This window comes from Podarcis gaigeae (genome assembly GCF_964106915.1).
Source record: "Podarcis gaigeae genome assembly, chromosome: 2".
Classification (NCBI taxonomy): Eukaryota; Metazoa; Chordata; class Lepidosauria; order Squamata; family Lacertidae; genus Podarcis; species Podarcis gaigeae.
Genome location: NC_139679.1, coordinates 55,176,396 through 55,199,205, shown reverse-complemented (window position 1 = coordinate 55,199,205; position 22,810 = coordinate 55,176,396). Strand labels below are relative to the sequence as shown.

Sequence of the window (22,810 nt, the reverse complement as noted above, 5' to 3'; positions counted from 1 at the left end):
TCACTCTGAAGGATGTGTACATGACTTCAAAAGAGCTGAGGTGAATATTGCTCATCCACAGAATGTAGAAAGCAAGAGGAGCTAAAATGTCCTTCTTTAATTAAAGGAATTTAGCTTTTTTTTCAGCCACACTCTAATGGTGGTAAACCCGCAAAAATCTACCCTGTTCTACCCTGGCAGGGAAGCTTGAGGGGATGCAGTAAACTAGGCAAAACTCCAGTTTTGGTGAAGGGGTAGAAAGTAAATGACCCACACAAAACAGATCTAGCTAGTGGAAGAGACAGCTTCAATTGTTTTGTTTTAAGGGGAAACTTAGCCTTTAAAAACAAGCTCAGTGTACTTCAGTTTTCCTAGATTAAAACGGTTAGGTGGTTTGGTAGGTGAAAAAAGCACTCAGCTAAAAGTTTCAGCTTTCAGTTTGGTTTGAACCACCTGAAAACCAATCCAGTTTATGCATCCTAGACTAGAGTTACAACTAATTGAGCTTTTAAAAATATGTTCTGTTCAGTAAAAAATCAGTTACCGGTAAAAGCTAGTTAGCTTCTTCTTCTTTTTTAAGGAAACTTTCTCAGGAAAGAAGGAAGAAATCTTCCCTGAGGAGTGAATCCCCAATTAATTCATTGCCTTGTGTACATTCAGTGTCCTGATACATCAAACGCAAATCCCCCTCTAGCCATCAAATTAATAATATGATGAGTAGATAGGGGGCGATAACACTGAGGTACACAGTCTACCTTCTTGGCTGTGTGTCTGTGTGTGAAGTGTGCAAGCGTGAAGTGACCCCTAGATGATTGGGACAGGTAAACGTGGTCCTGGGCCAAAAGTTAGCCATTTAGACTATGTTTATATAGCCAAGGTATCAAGGAGCTGTCAAGGCGCCAAATCAACCACAGGGCAGGCACACACATGAAAGGCATGGAATACAATTAGCTCTTTATTAACAAAAAATAACAACACAGCAGAGTCCTCTGGTTTGCTTTAATCCAGCTAAGGCATTGCTTAAACTGACCACTAGCTCCACCCTTCCCCCTCTAGCTTTTCACTCTGGATCCTTCCCAAGCACACAAAGGCTGCGTTGAGGGGACGAGCTCCTCCTCTGGGCCTGTTTGGTTCATTGCTCAGCAACATGCAGGACTCTCCTCAATCGGGGTGTCGGGGGGGGGGGTGAGCCAGCAGGACTGGGACGGTCCTGCTGCTGAGGAGGAGGGCCAACCTTTGACTCCTCTCTGCCTCTAACCCTGTCCTGGAAGACCCTTCTTCTCCTGACCCCTCTTGATCATCCAAACCCCCTGCTTCTAATGCCTCCCACCTCATCCCTTCTACATCCCTTCAGTGTCCCACCACCATGATCTGGGATCTAAATCATCATCTTCTGTGCCCTCCCTGGGGGGGGGCTCTTGGGTGGGCAGCTCCCATCACTCTTCCTCATCCAGCCAGCCCCTGACAAAAGGAGGCACCTACCTTAAGAGGACTATGTGAGATATCTGAATGTGCAAACGCAAAAATGTTAGGGCTTATCCATGTGTACTTTTCCTCTGCACTTTCCAGGCATGGTTCATGCTTTCAAGCTCTTCTTCCTCTTCTTCTTCTTCTTCTTCTTCTTCTTCTTCTTCTTCTTCTTCTTCTTCCTCTTCCTCTTCCTCTTCCTCTTCCTCTTCCTCTTCCTCTTCCTCTTCCTTCTCTTCTTGCTCTAGAGCTTTCCCCATGAAAACCCGCTCTGAATGGGAGCAAATGGCAATCCACTGCAAAACCCAAATTGCCATTTGTTGCGCTTCAGCTTTAAAGAGCATGTTTTCACAGGTAAATCTCTGGAGGAAAAAATAATAAGTGCCATCAGACACAAACCAGGAAAGCACAGACCTGTGCTTGGAAACAGCAGGGCAAAGGGTAAATGTGGATAAGCCCTTAGTTAGAGTCTCCGACTTCGTAGGCCTCCATAGACTGACTGTAAACCTAGATTGATTGAAAAAAGCTCAGTAAAAGGGATCAGCTTGACTACTTTGTGCCTCTTCTTAGCCTTCTCATCAATATGAACTTTAAATTTAAAATCAACCAAAGGAATACCAAAAATAATTGATGCACTGCATGAAGACAACTGCAAAAGGACCATTTGCTTGCGGGAAGCTCTGCAGTTTTTCTAAGAGGAGAAAGGAAAGTTAAGAAACTCCAACTGTCTTGAATTCCCAGAAAATAATTATAGGAAAAGATTGAAATGACAAGTTCACTTTTTGACAGTATTGTTCTAGGTGACAAGACTGAAGTTATCTCAATTGCTTAAAAAGCAGAAAAACAGAACTGAAATTATAATGAAGTTACCATAAAATGGCACCATTCCTCCACAATAGACATGTGGGCGTTTTGCAAGCTGATCACACAAACTGTGTAAATAACAACCTCTCCTTTCATCCTGGAAGTGCAATCTATGGCTTCCAAAGAACTGTTAATGGCTGCCACGTATGATTGCAGAGACTGGTAATTTTTTATTATTTCCTTGTCAATTGTCTTTCTGTGAAATGTACCTTGCCTTTCAAGGCAATGCACATACCTGTCTGATGGGATTAACCACCAACAAGAGCAAGAGCTGGACTTGCAGGTGGTTGACCACATGACTCCAAGTTGCAGGCGAAGCAAAACAGCCTTGTTCCCAGCACAAGCGGATGATGCACCAGACTCCTCTGGCTTATACTTGGGGAAGAGAGGGACTGAAGCCCAGAAGTAGGGCACATGTTTTGAAAACCAAATGCATGGCATCCCAGCTAAAATGATAAGGTAGCAGGTGGTAGCTTTTGATGCTCCCTATCTCTCAACCTAGGAGTTCAAAAGCACTTCAAAATGCAAGTAGATAAATAGGTACCGCTCCAGTGGGAAGGTAAATGGCGTTTCCGTGCACTGCTCTGGTTTTGCCAGAAGTGGCTTAGTCATGCTGGCCACATGACCCAGAAAAACTGTCTGCGGACAAATGCCAGCTCCCTCAGCCAGTAAAGCAAGATGAGCACCGCAACCTCAGAGTCGTTCGTGACTGGACTTAACTGTCAGGGGCCCTTTACCTTTTTATCTCTCATTATAGGGATGAAGGTGGCACTGTGGTCTAAACCACTGAGCCTCTTGGGTTTGCTGATCAGAAGGTTGGAGGTTCGAATCCTCACAATGGGGTGAGCTCCCATTCCTCGGTCCGAGCTCCTGCCAACCTAGCAGTTCGAAAGCATGCCCCAAAGTGCAAGTAGATAAATAGATACCGCTCCGGCAGGAAGGTAAATGACGTTTCTGTGCACTGCCCTGGTTTCGGTGTTCCGTTGCACCAGAAGAGGCTTATTCTTTCTGGCCATATGACCCGGAAAAACTGCCTGCGGACAAACGCCTGCTCCCTCGGCCTGTAAAGCGAGATGAGTGTCGCAAGCCCAGAGTTGTCTGCGACTGGACATATCTCTCATTATAACAAAAACATCCCAAATTAAACCATTTTATTCACAGAGTACCTTGGAAGCAGATGGCTTCCCTGTATATATTTTTTTCTTCCATCCCTTGGGAAAATTGATTTTAAAAGTTCTCAGTCCACACAGGACAGCTCCTCCCATAGGACTGCAGTCAGAACTTTTCTATATCAAGGGGGATTTTGTTATCTGAGATATGCTGCCCTTACAATCTCAAGTAGCCCAGATCAGAATTCTCTTACCTCAGTCTGTGCCAATACATTGAAGAGTTAAACATTATAGGTTGGATAAGCAAGGAAGTTGTGGCATTTCCCCACTCACCATTGTCTATTTGGCTCGGGTTCTTTGTTCCCTTCCTTCAGATTGCTAAGTACAGTGGTACCTCGGGTTACAGATGCTTCAGGTTACAGACTCTGCTAACCCAGAAATAGTACCTCATATTAAGAACTTTGCTTCAGGATGAGAACAGAAATTGTATGGCGGCAGCGGGAGGCCCCATTAGCTAAAATGGTACCTCAGGTTAGGAACAGTTTCAGGTTAAGAACGGACCTCCAGAACAAATTAAGTTCTTAACCTGAGGTACCACTATATCACAAGAAGGGCCATGGGGATGGCAACCATAGTTTCAGTTCTGCATTGCAAGCAGCAACCACCTATAGGGTTTGTTCCCCTCATAAATGGTTTTACATTAAATCATTCTTATGCAGCCTCTTCTTGATGCATTTCACTGACACAAGGCTTTGTGGGTGAACTGTTGGATGATCTAGCCAATGAGATGTCTTTATGTATCAGAACCAGAAGAATCTTTATTTGCATCAGCCACTAGTCACAGCAATAACATAAAATAAAATGTACTGAAGACAGAGGCAAAAACTTAACTATAGAAAATACATTTTGGGGGTTTACATCAATAATCAAATAGTAGATCTTATTCTAGCTGCTAACCCGCTAAAAAAAACAATCCTTGCAGTTGTTGCTGTCACCTGATCATCTTGATCTGCTAAAAGAAAGGACACAGTAGCAATGGTAGAGCGACCCGGCATGGACAACCTCACTCCTCAAATCTTTATAAAGAGTGCAAGCCAGAAGCACATGAGCCACTGACTCAATACTGCCATCTCCACAGGGACATAACAATTTTTCCAGTGGATTTTTATTTTTTTTAATCGACCCTCAAGTACAGCCGAAGGCAGTATATTCAATCTTACAAAAGTGAAAGCGCGTCTGTATTTTGGAACTGTAAAATTTTGCAAATAGGGTGTTCCATGATATCTCTTTCTTAATTTAGTGACCCTCCCCCCTCTTTTTTTATATAAATCTAATAATATGAGCTGGGAATCTTATAATAAATATAATGTCAACAAAAGCTGCACTAGCTCATTAAGCAAAATCACAGTGCACATTTCTTCGAGCTCTGAAGAGAAGCTCTGAGCAACTTTCTTCACACAATATGTATTCCGCCCCCTCCTCACCCTCTATTTTATGCAATGGGTAAATCTAGCATATTAGATCATCATCGTTGTTCAACTGAGGCCAGAAATCTATTTTTGTTTTCCTTGGAAAGCCTAAAACCACCAGCGATAGAGCTGAAAGTTGAGCCTGAAATGATGTCTTTATGAATTTGTCTCCACTGTTCCTTTCAAAAATTCTCTTCTGCAATTTTTTATTCAGATATTCACTTGACTAAATCTTCTCTGGTTTATTAAAACATTTGAGCACAGTATTTAACATACAGTGATATTTGATTTCAATATTAGACTTTGATTTGATATGTAACAATACCTGATATTTGACAAGAAACAACATTTAATTGACTTTGACAGTTAATATGCACAGGACCATGGACATACATATTTGGCTGTATTTGATAGAAGTCATCCATTGTCATTTAGCATTGAGGAGTTGACAACTTAGGATCGATCATTTCTGACACTTGCAAAAAATAAAAAAAAAAATCAAGGCATAATAACAAGACAAACAGTGTGATCCAATACATGCAGTCTCAAAAGTAAGTCCCATCAAGTCTAATGGGATTTCTTCCAGATAAATGAGTATAGGATTACAGCCTAAAGCATTCAGATTTTAAACTTCGGTTTAAGATTTAAATTTGAAATTGTAGCAAATTTTGAATGATTGTGAAATTGTTTTCAGCTGTTACCAAAAGTCAAAGATCCCTTGGTGCAGAGAACACTTGGCATGAAATTACTGGGAGACTAATGTAATGGTTTTACTAAATCATGTGGGAGTGAACTATGCAAAGAAGTACCTTCTTTTGTCTGTGTTCAATCTATCAACATTCAACTTCATTGAGTCATCTTTGGTTCTAGTATTCTGGGGGCAGCATGAGACAGAAACTCCCCCCTATGCACTTTCTCCACATCACTCATAATTTTACATACTTCTGTTTTGTGCTCCCTTACAACAATACCAGGAGTGGCTGGCAGGAAGGGGTGACAGGGCTTAGTCTCCTGGCACCAGAATCACTGTGGCTTCCTAGCAGGGAGAGGCAGATGGGGGAGGCAGTAGGGAGCTTGGCACAGAACAAAGGTAACAGTGTGAGCAATGGATTGGCTCCAGCAGGGTGTCTGCACCATGCCAACCTGCCTTCCCACCTTGCCCCTTCCCTCTTCCCCTTGGTAAGCTGCAGCAATGTTGGTACCAAGAGGCCAGGTAAGTGTCTCCATCCCTCCACACTGGCCATTCCTGAACTGAACCTTTGTGGGCAACAAGCGTTGGTACACAGGATCTGCTCCAAGCTACTAGGATGTGATGCACTGCTTGGGACTGAAAAAGAAAGTTTATGGATTCTGAACTTGGCTTCAAAAAAAGAGATAAGGGCTGTGTGTCTTTGGTGTGGGTTCTAAAGGTTATAGCATTCTCTCATCCCAAAACAAACTGGGGGGGAAATCCTGCACTGCTACTTCTCATTGCTCAGGAAACTGCTGAGTTCCCCATCTCCCATCAACTTGCTTTAAAAACAGACCCATGTAATTAGTTCTGGATTGGCCCTCAGTGGAGCCCAAGCAAGCATTATAGATATTTCCTTCTCACAGATAGAGATGGCTGAACTCCCCTCAGCTCCATTCAGAATTGGGTCGGCAATTCTGAGTATCATTGGAGAACACTAAAGGGGGAAATCAACTATGCTCAAGAGTTCTCTCAAGAATCGTAATTCTTTATATAAACCAAACCACCACAAAGATTGAAAACCATTCTGGAAGCTTCCCTTAAGCTGAATGGACTATAGTAGAATGAGATGTTCACTAAAAAGGTTGCTTGTTCTGTTGGTCAGCTGCAGCGGTGTAAACAAGTTTCAAGTCCAAAGTCACATGTACCAGTACAATTTGCTTGGCATGGTGGCATCAGAATGAACATCATTTTTTAAAAAAAACACTATAAAATTATTTGTTGGATGTTCATTAAGGTGTGTGTGTGTGTGTGTTCACTTAACAGTCAAATATGTGTGACCAAATTGGTTGCTCAAAGAAAAGCTTCTGTACATCACATTCCCATTAAATAAATGCAAAGTAGGTCAATGTGAGCAATTAACCAAAGTTTCATTGAAAGTAATGAGGAAAAGTAAGAAACTTCTGCAACATACAGCAACAGCTTCTGGTGACTGTGACTACCTTGTCTCATTAATGCAGGCGATGCAGCTGAAAATATTTAATGGGATTATTTACTTAAAATAATCCCAATTTACATTGTGTGCAAGAGGAAGGATTTCAGGGCAAAGGAGGTCTCCTCAGAATCAATGTAGACCTTAAAAGATGGATAAATGTTTATTCTAAGGCCATTTAGCTTTATAATTTGTGGCATAAAAAACAACAACACCCTCCACTTAAAGAATGACAGCATGTTTTAAGAATAGGGGCAATATAAGAATAAATTGCCCACTCCCACTGTGAGGGGGTAAGGCTCTGGGCATTCAAAGACCCGCTGTGGCCAACTGGTTACACACTTTGTGGATAAAGTCACGTAATTTCAGAATGATCTTGATTTTGCACTTGTCGCAGCTCCATTTGAAGTACCCAATGCCACTATCAAGAATGTGTTGTAAGATTGGTTTCAACTTATGCAGTCAGCTGGTGTGGACAAGGTCTGGTGGCTATAGGTCCAGCCACATGCCCTATTGACCCCTGTCTTTCTTGGACCTGGCTGTCTGGGTCCAGAGCATGGGAGTCAACTCCTAGGGGTCAATGGGGCTTTGTCCCCCCATAAAATATTTGAGGGGGCCAGCCCCCCCAAAGTTGATGGACATTGCCATTCAAATGGTGTGTACGCACCCTGTCATATGATTGATTATGCAGGGCAGGGCTTACTCAGGCCCTCCCTAATATTTTTTTCAAGTTGCCCCCCCCACCGGTCCAGAGTGTGGTTAAAACTTCACTGCATATGGGGATGGTCTCTGCTGCTTTGAAAGAGAGCCAGCCTGTTTGTTTGCCTGCAATAAGAAGTAAACGTTTCTTTATTCTGCCGTCATTATGAGAGTAGAGCAGGATTTGATGCTTGTTGCTAAAGGGTGAAATATAAAGAGGTAACTTAAAGTGATCTGAAAAAATTTCTGCCCTAAGTTACCCTCTACTCTTATAAAACACTCACTATACTTGCAGTCATAGTGGCTATTTTCTTCTTTTTCTTGAATACTTGATGGCAAAGGATTAAAACAGCCCCAGAGGAATAGAAACATTGCTGTGCACATTACAGTTAGCTGGCTGGCTGGTGACTTAGGCTGTGACCTAATTTCTGATTTTCCCACTGTGTGCTGCTCAGCACAGGGCCTTTTCAAGGTTTCTGGGCAGCAAAATCAACCCAGCGACTAGTAAAAAACAAATAAGGTGGAACTATGTGTAGATGGTCCAGTATAAATCCGCCACTAATACACTATACACCAGGCATAGGCAAACTCAGCCCTCCAGATGTTTTGGGATTACAACTCCCATCATCCCTGACCACTGGTCCTGTTAGCTAGGGATGATGGATGTTGTAGTCCCAAAACATCTGGATGGTCAAGTTTGCCTATGCCTGCTATACGCTAATATAATGACATCTGCAACCTTCACCTACTGGTGAAGGGTGGGTAATGAATATGATGCTGATGATGCTGATAGCAAAATGTCACCAATTTGGAGGGGCTCAAGTGCCCTCATCTGAAAGGTAGGATAGGATACAAACTTCCTTTTGTTGATGTCTGTGTATATGAGCAGGGAAATAAAACAATCTGTAGATACAGCTCAGTATCTACAGAAGTCCCATTGTTTTACTTACTTCAAGATTAAGATTAAGATTATTGCAGCCCCAGATTTGTTGTAGTAGTAGTAGATCTTGGTGTTTCACCATGAGAGCAGATTTAACTACTGACTTTGATCTAGTCTACAGTATCAAAGGTGTATTCTTCAAGAAAAGTTTCTGCCTCTGGGACATCCTAGAGGGAGTATTGCAGTGAGTGGATATTTTTTTTGTCCCTGTGACATGAAACCAGCAGATCAAAGAGCTTCTTCACATGTGAACATTTACCTCTGAATGCAACATCTGGGGCTCCAGAATTGGTTGCAGCTCCCTTTTTCCACCAGTGTAGACACAAATCTGTGTTTGCCCTGTATAAAGGCATTCCTTAAAGACTGGGCAAATAGTTAATCTAAAACTCCTTATGCAGGGGAAGATCATACATCATAGAACTGTAGAGATGGAAGGGACCACAAGGGTCATCTAGTCCAACCCCCTGCAATGCAGGAATCTTAGTACTCAAGGCCACTCAAGTGATTTTTTTTAAACCAGATTTTTGCACCTCCCCTTCTCTGATAGTAAAAATATGATACTAATAAGTTATCAATGCAATATTATAAATATCCACTCAGCAGTAAGTTGCATAGGCGTTCAATGGATCTTACTCCCGGATAAGCATACTTAGGACAGCAGCCTCAGTAACTAGTAATTGGCTACTCATTCACAAAACTTCAGTCAGCTTCCTGAATCAACTGCCTCACTCTGCCTAATGGTAGGAATGGCTGCATTTCAGGACAACCTCTGGGGCTGAGCCCAAACATTCCCCAAGGATTTGCCTCACTTCTCATTTGAAGGAGGTGTAGGAAAAACTGGCTTGTAGAACATCTCTGAGGTAACAGGCAGGACATAAACCATGGATGGGCAGCCTCAGCCCCCTCCCTCCAGACTACCTCAGGCCAATAAATCCTCAGGTCACATACCCTCTGCCCAAGACACATATTTTACCAGCTCCTTGAATTTTTTGCATGGGTGGAATGTGGAACCTGACATGCTTCTTGCTTAGCTGTATAGATGATGAAGAAGGATGTGTGAGTGTGTGTGAAGACTAGCCCACTGCAGAAAGCTAAAATGGACTCCATCCACTTTCACTGGCATGTGGCCTCCCAAAGGGAACATGGCCCTTGGGCTGACATTGGTTTCTCACCCTTGATGTGACCATTTCAGCAAAGAAGACAAAAGCAGCGATGCCTTGCTGTGGGTCCTTTCCGTCCTCATGCTTGGCTATTTACTTGCAAAGGCTGTTTGTTGACTCCTACAAGGATGCCAGCATTGAGGTGGAGAGGAGAGAAGAACAATCTCGAGGAGAGCATGTCGCAGCATAAAAATGCGCAGCTGTGAGAGGGGTAATGTACCTGACTGCTTCTCTGCTCCAGATTGCCCCCGCCCAGAGGCATTCTGTTCAGGAAGAAACGTATGCGACAGTTTTGTTACACACAAGGCGGCAATGAATCGCAGGATTCTAATCAGCCTCAGGGAGGTTGGGGTGTCATTGGGCTGGCAAAGGAAATTGAATTCTGGCTTCCTGGGAAGTTCCAAGAAGCGATCGCTTTGCTTTCCCTCCAGCAGTTCCATTTCTCAGATTCTGCCACATAATTCTTGTATAACTTTGTGTACAGTACAAGAATTATATACAAACGGAATCTGAGACCCAGAACTATGCTGTTCCATTGAAAACAGCATAAAGCAGTGGTAGTAATTTACTTGAAGCACCAGTGTAGAACCAGAGGATTGTTTAAAACATCAAAAAGTTTCTTTAAAAACAACAACAACTCAGGGAACCAGTTTAGCGTGCTATCCCTTCTTTTAAAATTCTTTGAGGTACCAAAAAACGGTTTGGATTGGGCCCAGCAGAAACAGGGCTTCTACCTCCATGTTAGCCATGCAGTGCCTTGATATCCCAGGAATCCTTTAAGAAGAAGTGAAAGAGAGGTTTTGATTTTTAAAACCTCCAAGGCAGTATACATATAAGCTATTGAAAACTCCTTGCCTTTGCAGCTGTATAGTAACACAGAAGCTTTTTCACATACCACAATGAACACAATGTAAAAGCTATTCTTGCTTCAGCGATACTCTTACAAATAGTTGTTGTGGGTTTTTTTTTAATATCCAGATTTGAATGTAAAATGTATGGTTTACAGGATGTGTTGGATTTTTTTTTTAAGCTCCACTGATACTTGTACACCTCAGAAGCTTAAATGTCTGGCTGTTCCACCATTACGTATAAGCTCAAATGTTACCAACATTGCTTAAGTCTAAGGTAGGTTAAAAGATGAATTGGCAATTGAACCAAAGAGGTACCAAGTTTATAGTCCACACTGTTAGTCTCTACACCAGGGGTGGGGAACCTCAAGCCCAGGAGCCAGATATTATTATTATTATTATTATTATTATTATTATTATTATTATTATTATTATTATATTAAATTTGTATACAGACCTCTGTATCTGGCCTTTGGATCCTCTACAGACCACACCCCTCCCCAGCCACACCCACTCTCCTAAGGTAACTGATCTTTCTCCACATCTTCCTTGAGTGTTTTTTTGTTTGGATGGGAATGTGCCCTTCAACTCTGACAATGATAGTTGCTTGCCTGGGTGGAGGATGGAGATGGGTGTGCAAATGTGTATAAAAAAACAAGCTTAAAGGTAAGCATTACATGAAATACTTCACCTAATTTTGTCTCCTGCTCCTCAAACTTCAAGAGTGCTTCTGGGATATGGTTCCTCCTAAGCAGGCATGCACTCCAGCAACTGTTTGCTTAGGAATTAACCAGTCAGGAATTGTGCAGCATAAGATGATCTGGTGTAAAAGCTACCAACCTAATGCAGAGGCTGGTGCTACACTTGCACCCTGGAATGTATTGGCTGTGGGCAGATTTTGTTGGTGATTTTTGTGTCCGCGTGTATCTGATGGCCAACCAGGCTGTGGATTTAAGCCAGTGCAAACAAAGCTAAAATCAGTTTCAGATCAACTGTCATGGATCATTTGCATTCTCCCAGGCAGTTAGGTGGTAAATAAAGACAACGCAGGGTGTGCCAAGCTTTACAATTCTTTAACTGATTGTGTGAACTAAGCCTTGCCTATTATTTCCATGCTGCCTGACAAAAAACTTCGGAGCTTGCATGGTTTTGCCAAGATAAATATTTGCAATGAGAAACAGAAGGTACCAAGTCCTTTCATGCTTGGAGCAGAGAGGAGAGGGCTTTACATTTGGGGGAAAGTCATAGCTCACTGGCAGAGCCCATGCTTTGCAGGGTCCAGTGCTGAGTCCCTGGCATCTCTGGTTGGGAATTTGAAAGAACCCTGCCTTAAGTTATGCAGAGCCAATGCCAGTCAGTGCAAAGTTGTAGATGATTCTGAACTAGATGGAGACATGGCCTGAGTTATTATAAGGCCACTTCCTACATGCCTTGCAGTTTGCAGCACTCACAGTTAGTTAGTATGGCTAAGCAAAATTCATTACTTTGCAACTTTCTTTATTTAGGCAATTTATAATCTTCCTTTCAATGCAGCGATTCCCAAGGCAGGGAACAACAATTACAAAATGTGATCCAAAAGCATCCATCAAATCCGCAGGTGACATGGATGAAGAAAACTATGCAGTTAATAGCACTGGCAGACTTACAAAATCCATCAAATTCAAAGTTTGCTGGGCACATTTGATTTGGTTCTGTACAATACGGCATTTTTCAAGAAATGGTATTTTTAAAAACTGTTCTCTCAGCTTCAGTTTTGACAGGCTGTGCTGGTGCTGGATGGTGGGAGGGCAATTTGGAAACAGTGAATCATTGTGTGAGCAGTTAGTAATATTTAAAAGGAAGAACAGTCAGATTTATTTATTTTTTAATCACTTTGATTAATCTTCATCCATCTGCAACAATGAATATTGAATACATATCTTTAGGCACAAGCAAAAACATTCCTCTTCTCCCAGGCCTTTGGCTAATGAAACCATCTATGACCTTTGAAACTGTGGGAGACTGTATTGTTTTTATTTGTTACTATGTTATGTATTTTTGTGTTTTTATATTGTAAATCACCCTGTGATCCTTGGATGAAAAGCAGTATAGAAATAATAATAATAATAGTAATAATAATAATAATAATAATAATAATAATAATGTCCATCACCCCCACCCAGTGGCGTAGCGTGGGGAGTGCAGGGGGGGCCGTCCGCACTGGGCGCAACATCTGGGGGGGACCGCGCCTGCACTCACAGCTCTCTGCCCCCTGCTAAAATCCACGGGTTAGGGGGCGCAAATTACTTGCCTTGCCCCGGGTGCTGACAACCCACGCTATGCCACTGCCCCCACCTGTCCCAGTAGTGATACTAGTGATAACTATGAGATCAACCAAACCACAGTTTCCAGTGGTGCTAGCAAACTATTGAGAAGCACAACCAGGAACTCAGGAACTGGAAGCCGTTAAGGTACTACCGGTAAATCAAAACATTGCATTTGCTACAGGAAATGCTAGGTGGAAATTAATACTTTCTCAGTAGTGTCCTCCTCCCTGTGGAACTCTCTCCCTTCAGATGTTAAGGAGATAAAGAACTACACAACTTTTAGAAGACTTTTGAAGGAAGCCCTGTATCTGGAAGTTTTAATGCTTGATGTTTTACTATGTTTTTATATATGCTGTAAGCCGCCCAGAGTGGCTGGGGAAACCCAGCCAGATGGCGGGGTAATAATAATAATAATAAGAAGAAGAAGAAGAAGTGGGACTGCCATAAGGCTGCAATCCTTTGCATACTTTCCTAGGAGTGTGGCTTGTTGACCTCAGTAGGGTATGAGTGTGGACCTTCAGAAGCTGTTGGACTCCAAATGTTTAAGGAATGCCAGAGACTTCATTAGAGTAACCGGAACTCTTTTATTGCCTAAAAATGACAATGCAACAGTCTCTCCAAAATCATTCATGCAGTCCCTGCCTATGAGCATTCGATTTCTCCTTGTGTGGGGAGCCCTTTATTGTAGAGCACTCTGTTTCCTTTCCATACTTCGGGGGTTCTCTGCTGATGGCAGCAGTATAGTTTTGAAACCTACGGAAGGCACAATGAGCATAACCATACCATATTGTAATACTTGGCTTTAGCTTCCCTGCCAACTAATGTATACCCAAAATAGGATTTCTCCTCTCAAGTTGCAAAATGTGAGAAAGGTGAGGGTTAAGCTTAAGGGCTTTGGAAATTAACGTTGAGCTATAAAAAGCATAAGCCATTTGCATCTGCTGTCTTTGGCATGAGCAGTTAATATCAATCTGTTCTCTAAAACATGGGAGGTGGGAAGTTTGGCATTTGTAGAGCTGACTATATATTTAGTCTATGCCACTTGGGCTCAAAATGCCTGTTAAAGGCATTGTGTGTGTCTTGTATTTTAATACAGACCTGGAATCCACTGGTAGGGATTGTCTTTAGACTAGAAATGAACAGGTTAAGCTGGGGCAGTTGCTGACCTTTGGCTCTTCAGGGTTTTCTGTTTGTAAAGAAAGAAAGGATGTGTGCTTGGATACCGCAGCTCATTTAGGATGCTTTGCTCCCATCTGCATCCTGGGAGTGATTCATTTGAACTCAGAGGCTTTCAGTCAGGATCTTTTCCAACCTAGTGCCCTCCAGATGTTGTGGATTCCACCTCTCTTCAATCCCAGCCATCATGGGGTGATGGGAGCCAGAGGACCAATAGTGTGCCACCTAAGTTTTTTTTAAAAAAACACACGACTGCTTCCAACATGTTGTCTCCCTCCTTTCTTCATTTCCTTTTCGCAGGTAATCCAGACAACATCATTATCAACCTGTTACTTTCCGGTCATTTCTTCATTGCTTTGCTGTCTTTGGCTTCATGCACATTATACCTTCAAATCTGAAGCACATTCTTTCCCTGAAAGAATTATGTGTGCTGTACAGTGGTACCTCAGGTTACAGATGCTTCAGGTTACATACGCTTCAGGTTACAGACTCCACTAACCCAGAAATATTACCTCGGGTTAAGAACTTTTCTTTAGGATGAGAACAGAAATTGTGCGGTGGTGGCGTGGCGGCAACAGGAGGCCCCATTAGCTAAAGTGGTGCCTCAAGTTAAGAACAGTTTCAGGTTAAGAACGGACCTCCAGAACGAATTAAGTTCTTAACCTGAGGTACCACTGTGGTTTGCTGGGAATTGTAACTCTGTGAGGGGTAAAGTATAGTGCCCAGAGTTCTTTGGGAGGAAAGAATGTGTTATGAATGTGCTTTAAAGGCATAGTGTATATACAGCCCAAGGCCTGATCTGTGGCTATTTAAAGAAAACCAAAAAGAAAACTTTCCAGCAGCAGCCAGCCCAGATGTCTCTGGGAAGATGACAAGTTGGGTGGCAAGGACCCTTTTCCAGATGATTTTCCCTAGCATGTGGTAAATGAAAGTAGGGATACTTGATGGCTTTATTTTGTTCACATTTTTAAGTGACTGTACCTAATTCATGCTTCCCAGACTATTATTGCACATAAATTGGAACACAGCTAGCCTTCAGTTTTCACACTTCTCCAGATTTTGCAATACAGCTCTCAGTTCCAAAAGCATGCCAAAATTCATATAAAAATGTTTTAGGATCAAATGTGTGCAAAAGAATCATAGAATATTTTAAGGCAGAATGCATTAAAAAAAAATACATATTGTGAAAAATACATGGAAAGTCGGTGTCAACCAATGAAGGTCATTGGAGGTTTTTAAGCAGAGGTTGGGTGGCCATCTGTCATGGATGCTTTAGCTGAGATTCCTGCACTGCAGGGGGCTGGACTAAATGACCCCTGGGATGCCTTCCAACTCTACAGTTCTATGATTCCATGATATATATATTTAATACAACAACAGCAGTGCAGAACAATATGAAAAATGGGAAGGAATATACTTTTGAAATGAGTAGAAATGAAATTGGCGTAGGTTGCTAAACAGCTAAGCAGCTGCCAACAGACATAGCTTCCACCTCAAATTTGAACTTATCATAAAGTCCAGATAGAGAAGGACCAATTTTTTAAAAATATTTTTTTGGCCTAATTATCCTACATTCTAATAGCAATCTCAGTTCTCCAGGGACCTGACATTGCATAGACAGAATGGCACTACTCATGCACTGGTAGAAGGCATCATTAGACTCTGGGGAACACTGAGGTTTTCAGAAGTATTGAAAAAAGGAGAAAACTATCAGAGTGCACCCACCCCCACCCAAAAAATAACCCATTCCAGTAAAGACTGAGCATGTTCAGTGGGCATGGCCAGCTGACTGATGAAGGGGGATTGAAAACTGAGGGAGGAGAGGAAATGGAGTAACTGGAATAGCGAACAGGAATCACTCTGCACTGTAACATTTTCTGCTGGTCCCCACTCGTCCTCTTTATTGCCGGAAAGCAGTGCATTGTGGGTCGTCCTCTCCATGCAGCTGTTTTGACTTTGTAACTGTTTTACATTTTCACCAGCAATTTCAGGATAGATTTGGAATACACTGTGTATAAGGTGTGTAAAGGAAGCTACAGCATGTCCATTTACTTTCATGAGGTCTCTTATGCTGCCTGGTGTTTCCACCCAACTGTATCGTTCAATCACTTCCTGGCACTGGGAGCATAGCAACCTCATTTTTCGAGTGGATGCAGATACCTGTGCTCCCTGCCTGATGGGCCCAGGGAGGTCTACACTTGAAGCTGTTGTGTAGTGATCGGCACCCTTCTCCTTATCTCTGCTATGCTTCTTTGGGAGGGGGCGCTGCCGCAGGAGTAGGTTGCGCAGCTGCTCTCAGATCATACCTGCAACAGGGACAATGAATCCAGTGAAGCTCTCTGGGTTTGCTCCAGCAGACTAAATTATCCGGTCTATTGTATAGTAAATTGAAAGTTTCAGAGTGGATAAAATAGGATTCAGATCAGTAAATTAGATATTGCAACCCAACAGCCATTTTTACATTGGAAGCTGGCAAAAAAAAGTTGTGGTTTTTTTTAAAAAAAGAAAAGAGGCAAAAGCCTTAACTCTTCTGAATTCAGTAAATTCTTACCATTTGATTTTATAGGGAATACAATACACTGAAAATCAGTGAGATCTAAACGACTTTAACTTTCCGTGCTTTAACTGCTTTAATGTTCATTAATGTAGCATTTGTTTGTTTGTTTTGCCCCAAGCTTCCCCCCCCCCAAAAAAACTTGCTCTTTAAAGCTGAATCGTAGCTACAATTTGGGATTCTCACAGATTGGCGTTTGCTCCGATTGAGCTTCAAAGCGCGTGTTTTCGTGGGGAAAGCTCCAGAGCAAAAATAAATAAATAAAGTGTTGTAAGTGCTCATACATGGAGGTTTAAATCATTGACAATGCCTGGAAAGAGCAAGGGGGGTAAGTGTGGATAAGCCCTTAGACTGGGTTGTGTGTCATATAAAGACAGGCACTGTCTTTTTATTAATGTACTTGATTGTGCAACAAGAAAGTTTGAATTTTGTTCTCAGAATACCTTTTGTTGCACAGTTAACCTTGCTTATGCTGCCATCACACTGACCTGTGAGGATGAAAGCTGTGGTTCTCGTAAAGCATTATCAAAAAACATCTGATTCTAATATTAAAAAGAAAACAGAGCAAGGAAAACAAAATAGGGGGATGCAAACAAAGCTGTTTTGTTAAACCCCAAATAATCATCAGAAGTGTTGAAGTTCACAAGACAAATTTCAACTCCTTGAAATCACTTGAGAAGGATAGACATTACTCATTGGTAGAAATCATATTGGACACTGATATGAATTGAGAATTGCTGCTTTTTAGGTCCTGTCATTTTAAAGACATGGAGAAATGGTTTTCGTTTCCAAGACACTGGTCCTGATCTTGAAGTCAACATAAACTGCCCCAAATCACTCGTGGTTCAAGATTGTTGCAAGCTATGTCACTTCTCTGTTTCTTTTATTTGAAGGTTCCCCAGGCGAAAGCCTTGTACAGCTACAGAGGCCACAACCCCGGAGAACTGAGGTTCAACAAAGGTGACACCATTATATTGCACCGTCAGCTGGATGAAAACTGGTATCTAGGAGAGATCAATGGGGTCAGTGGCGTTTTCCCAACAAACTCAGTGCAAGTTATCAAGCAGCTGCCAGAGCCACTCCCCCTGTGCAGAGCACTTTATAACTTTGATCTGAAGTCCAGGAACAGAAATGAAAAAACAGACTGTCTGCCATTTCATAAGGTAAGTCTGGTGTTCTCTCGCCCATGACAGAGATCTCATTTAAGCATGCCCAGTTCAGATGATGACCAATGATTTATCGTGGCTCTTATCTAGTCTTTATTAGGGAAGTATACCTAGTGGTCCTGTGTAAGGGCACAATATAACAGGCATGCTCACTCATTCAGTTACTACCATTAATACCAACAACCGTCCAGATGACTAAGGTATAAGTCAGTGATCATCAACCTTTTTAGCAAGTGTAGACAAGTTCGATCCCATTTGAAATAGTGCCATTTTAATACACTCTGTTGGGTATACACAACCTTCCCTGATGCCTTAAGATAGTGTCTTTAGTCTGCTGAACTGGAGAACAGGTATCAGTGCAGCATGAGACAGTATCTGGAGAGACTGTTGCTCCTCAGTTAGTGCCCCACACAGCTCATTTGTCGCTGCATCTGTGTTACAGGTTTGCTGCCCATGGTTTAAGTAAATCTTCCATTTTTTTATAATAAATAATACACCCTGTGAACATTCTGGGGCTCTCCAGATGTTTTGGACTACAACTCCCATCATTTCTAACTGCTGCCTGGGGCCGCTGATGCAGTTCAAAACATCTAAAGAGCACTAGTTTGAGGGATGCTAATATACATGGATGTCCCAAGAATAGATAAATTTGGGCATCTCCACAGAAACTTTCATCTAAGGATCTCAAAGCTTTGTGCTGCAACCAATCTTTTGCAAAATGCCACCTCATTGAAAAAGCTTTGCATTATTGTAATCATGAATATAAATGATTATGAGGAGTTGAAGAAGACTTCTTATAAAATCCAGCACTGAACATTTAATGATAAAGAAAAAACCCAGTCAACTTTCCACAAAACAAAGATTGGCGTTTGGCTAACAGAAAGGTTGATTTATAAAATCTTCCTGGAACAGTCCAACACAAAAGCCCACTGGGTCTGACTTTGTTGTGGGTCGTATAGTGACCAAGATGTAAAATAATGACTGAATGATGTGAGCACAGCTCCAAAGCCCACCTTCTCTAGAAAAATGCTCATATCAAAATGCCCATATACTTGTAGCACCAGCAATTCAAATATAACCACAACTTTCCCCAACTTCTTCCTACCACTTTACTGCTCCGTATTTTCTTCATTGGGCACCCCATGACCCACAGTTCTGTGAGTCTGCATGTTGGGTTGCCTCTGGGCACATTTCATGACATGTAACATAACAATCAATTGACCACAACTTTCAGCGCTGAAGTTTTCCATGTAACTACAGTTGGTTTTATACTTGTAAACCACTTCTGAGACACCTTTACAATTTCAGTGCTATATAAAATTGATGATGACGACTCAATTAACCCAATACTGTTATAAAACAAAACAGTTCAGGATTGAGCAAGGAGAGACAAGATGGCTAGGTGCCTTGGTCATTTCGTCCTCTAAGCACTCTGAATATTTTCCAATTGCCCCACTGTTTGTATCAAACATTCTTTACTGTGGTCCAAAGACCCACAAAAACAGTTTCGAAAGCAAAATGCAGCAGAGATACAAGGAAAATATACCAAGCAGCCACTAGGTTTTATGAAGAGAATGCAGATTTCTATTTCTTATTACCTTTGAGAGAAATTTTGCCACAGCCAGGGTAATATCATTTGATTTACCTTTGAGAAGATACTTGACATGGAAAGTTTCAGAGTTTCCAGGTTAATTAACAAATAAGGGTTTAATTATTTGATCCCTGGCTTGTTTATACAGCCCACAGTGTAGAAAGATATGCTTCTTACAACCAACATCCTAAGAACATAAACAGAGTCTATTCTGATAAGGTATGCCGGTCAGTCTGCCGTTTAGAACTTTAGATGGAAGTACATTTAATCTGGCTTTGGCAAACAGTCAACAATAATTGGGTACTGACAGATTCGTAAGATACAAGGGTAATTGAAAATCATGCCCATATTGAATTCCAGACACAAACGGTTCGCAAGTTGCATGGATTGAGAGTGAAGATACAATATCCCATAACCTCTGCCTCAAGGATTTAGGGCAATATCATAACCCAGATGATGTAAAAAGGATGATGAAACTCCAATCGAGGAGACTTTTTGGGCCATAGTTTTCAACCAGGAGCTGATAGACTTCTCCCTGGTTAAATGTAAAAGTAATCCCTTCCCCAGGCCAAATTCAAAAATCTTTAACCAGTATTTCAGAGCAGCCCACCATGCTTTGGTGGAAAGCGGAAAGTTTGATTAACAGGACTGCCATTAGTTTTTCCTAAGCATATTCCCCTCAGCCTCTGGAGGATGAGAAGAGGAACACTTTGTAGTGTGTAAAGGAGCAACTGGCTTGCAAAACAGAGCAAGCTTCACATTTCGAGTCTATGGCCATGCTGTGGGAAATTGAATGATGAGGCCGAGTTACACTTTAAGGATCTTTCCCACACAGCCCTGAGATTAGGGGTAGCTTGAAGGGGAGCTGCAGGAGGATGGCTCAGATATCGAACAGCCAGTTGTTATCACAGCCTGGGATGAGGAGGAACCAGCTGTGAGCGCCAGTTTTCACTGCAGCATCTGCTGCTGCTCATTTCGACAGTATCAACACTTTTTAAAGTGGCTTTCCACATCACTGACAACAACACAGGGGACACAGAAAAGGGACAATTTCTTTTGCTAGCTGCAGACATTGTCTCCATTTCATGCCATCTGGATGTGCTGTGATTTGTTCCTTTTGCTATTTTTTCTTCTTCCTTTATTTGTCTTTTGTTTCGGTGGTTACTCATTCTGTTTATTTGCTGCTGGAGACAGAGCTCATCTCCACCTCTGTGGCATGGTTAGAATGCTGGGATTTACTGTTTCACATTTCAGCAAGGGGAGAAGAATTTATTAACAGACCCGTGGCTGGCAACGTGAGATCAACTTTGCAACTTACAAGGAGGGGATGTTCAATTCTTGCTTCTCCATTTTTAAAACTTCCAGCACAAAAAAGGCTGTGCCCTTATTATCTCTTGCCACGCTTAAGCAAGCCGAGTGAATTGTAGCAAGGTGCGATTCATACTTTTCAAGTGCTGTACTTAAGACTGGCCTTCCTACAGGGGTCCAAGAAATATAAGGTTCTGTGAAGTTACATGAGTCAGGGTTACTTCTTGGCTGTGGTTGTGCTTAACCCGGCTTCCAAGCACCCTTTCAAAACAGCAGTAGAGACAGATGTTCTTTCCTCACTCAAGCATATATAGAGTCCACAAAATCCATTTAATGTGTTTGCCAACAGCATCCTGTTGCCATCATTTCAGCATCAAATGTGCTCATCCTGGGCAGAATTGTATTCTGATTTAAAGACCATTTGGGCTTCTTTATGGTCCTTGAATTCATTGTGAACCCAGCTTTCATCCTGTCACCTTGGCCTGCACTTAATGGATTTCTGACAGCCCCCGCCCTGTATGTTGTTGTTTTTTAAAAGTAATGGGAGTTTCACAGTTTATCGCATGACATAATATTCAAATGAGGAGGGGTTTTTTTAAAAAAAAATCCACTAGGTAGATCAGGCATAGGCAAACTCGGCCCTCCAGATGTTTTGGGACTACAATTCCCATTATCCCCGACCACTGGTCCTGTTAGCTAGGGATGATGGGAGTTATAGTCCAAAACATCTGGAAGGTCGAGTTTGCCTATGCCTGAGGTAGATTTTACACAGGTCACTTCCTCCTGTGCATCCCTCCCCTATTCTAATTTCATCCCAAAAGTCCTGCTGCGAATGTCTCATCCTTATCTAAAGTGTGGCAATAAGATACAGAGCCTTTTGGGTTGTGATACCCAATATATGCAACTCTATACATAAAGAAGCCCACCTTACAGGTTCTCTCTTCATCCATCAAAGAGCTTGATGAAACAAATCTTTACCAGAGGACGTGTACTCTTTCAGAGTCAATGAAAAATTGATGGGATGTTTGTTGTTGTTCTTATTTAAATGATTTAGTTGCATGTTACCTGAAAACTCCCCAAGTGACTTACATTTAAAAGTATAAACATAAATACATTATACCAAAATTTAAATTCATATAAAACATTAACATTTTTCTACAACATACCAAAAGCCACACACACCCAGAACAGCCATGGGAAGCAAGGGCAGCACACTAACAATAGAACAGAATCAGCTTTGTCAATCAAAGGGGATGAGGGCGCAGATTTGCCCCCCACATTGCAGGGACGCATCACATGGTGTGTCACATGGCACGTCATGTGACGGGTCTTGCCCCCACCTAGCGTGCGAGCGCTCATGCACCAGGTGGGGAATGGGGAGCACAGAGCTGAGCTCCGTGCTCAGCCTCCTCCTCCCCGTGCGACATTGGCAGGGAGGAGGAGGCAGAGCTGGGCCACAGGATTGGGGCAGGGAGCCCAGCACCTCCTTGAAAAATTGGGGGGGCTGAAGACCCCTCAGCCCCCACCACTTGCTGTGCCTGAAAGGGAAAAATATAGGTCTCTCCCTGATGCTGAACGGATGTCTGTGAGGGTGTTGGGTGCACTTCACTGGGGAGTGCATTCCACAGATGAGGAGCAGCAACTGAAACGGCCCTCTCCCTTGTCATCACCGTCAGAACTTCCCTCAGAGGAGGGACCTGGAGAAGGGTCTCCAATGAAGTTCTAAGGGTCTGGGTAGGTGCAAATCAGAGTTCCTGAGCTGTAAAGAGCTTTAAAGGTCAAAACCATCACTTTGAATTGGAATCATATGAGTAACCATGTGGAGGGGTGACGTTACTCATCTTGTTTTTAAAACTACAGTTCTACACATTGTTATTGTGAGCTGCTTCGAGCAATAGTCTAGAAGGCATTCCAGGGCAATCTAGGGCAAGGGTTGACATTGTTGGTGACCTGTCAGGACTCACATACCAGAGCCAGCCCACTGCTAATCTCCAGAGCTAACTGCTCCTCCT

General features: G+C 42.3%; 1 protein-coding gene across 4 annotated transcripts in view; it reads left to right on the top strand.

The window, feature by feature from the left end:
• The window catches only part of SH3RF2 (SH3 domain containing ring finger 2), a 75,625-nt gene that overhangs the window by 15,339 nt on the left and 37,476 nt on the right, over nucleotides 1–22,810 (top strand). For all 4 annotated transcript variants that reach the window (XM_083728273.1, XM_083728274.1, XM_083728271.1 and 1 more), the window contains one exon: nucleotides 17,627–17,896. In XM_083728273.1, coding sequence (XP_083584399.1) covers nucleotides 17,627–17,896 — 270 coding nt within the window. The remainder of the gene's footprint in view (nucleotides 1–17,626; nucleotides 17,897–22,810) is intronic.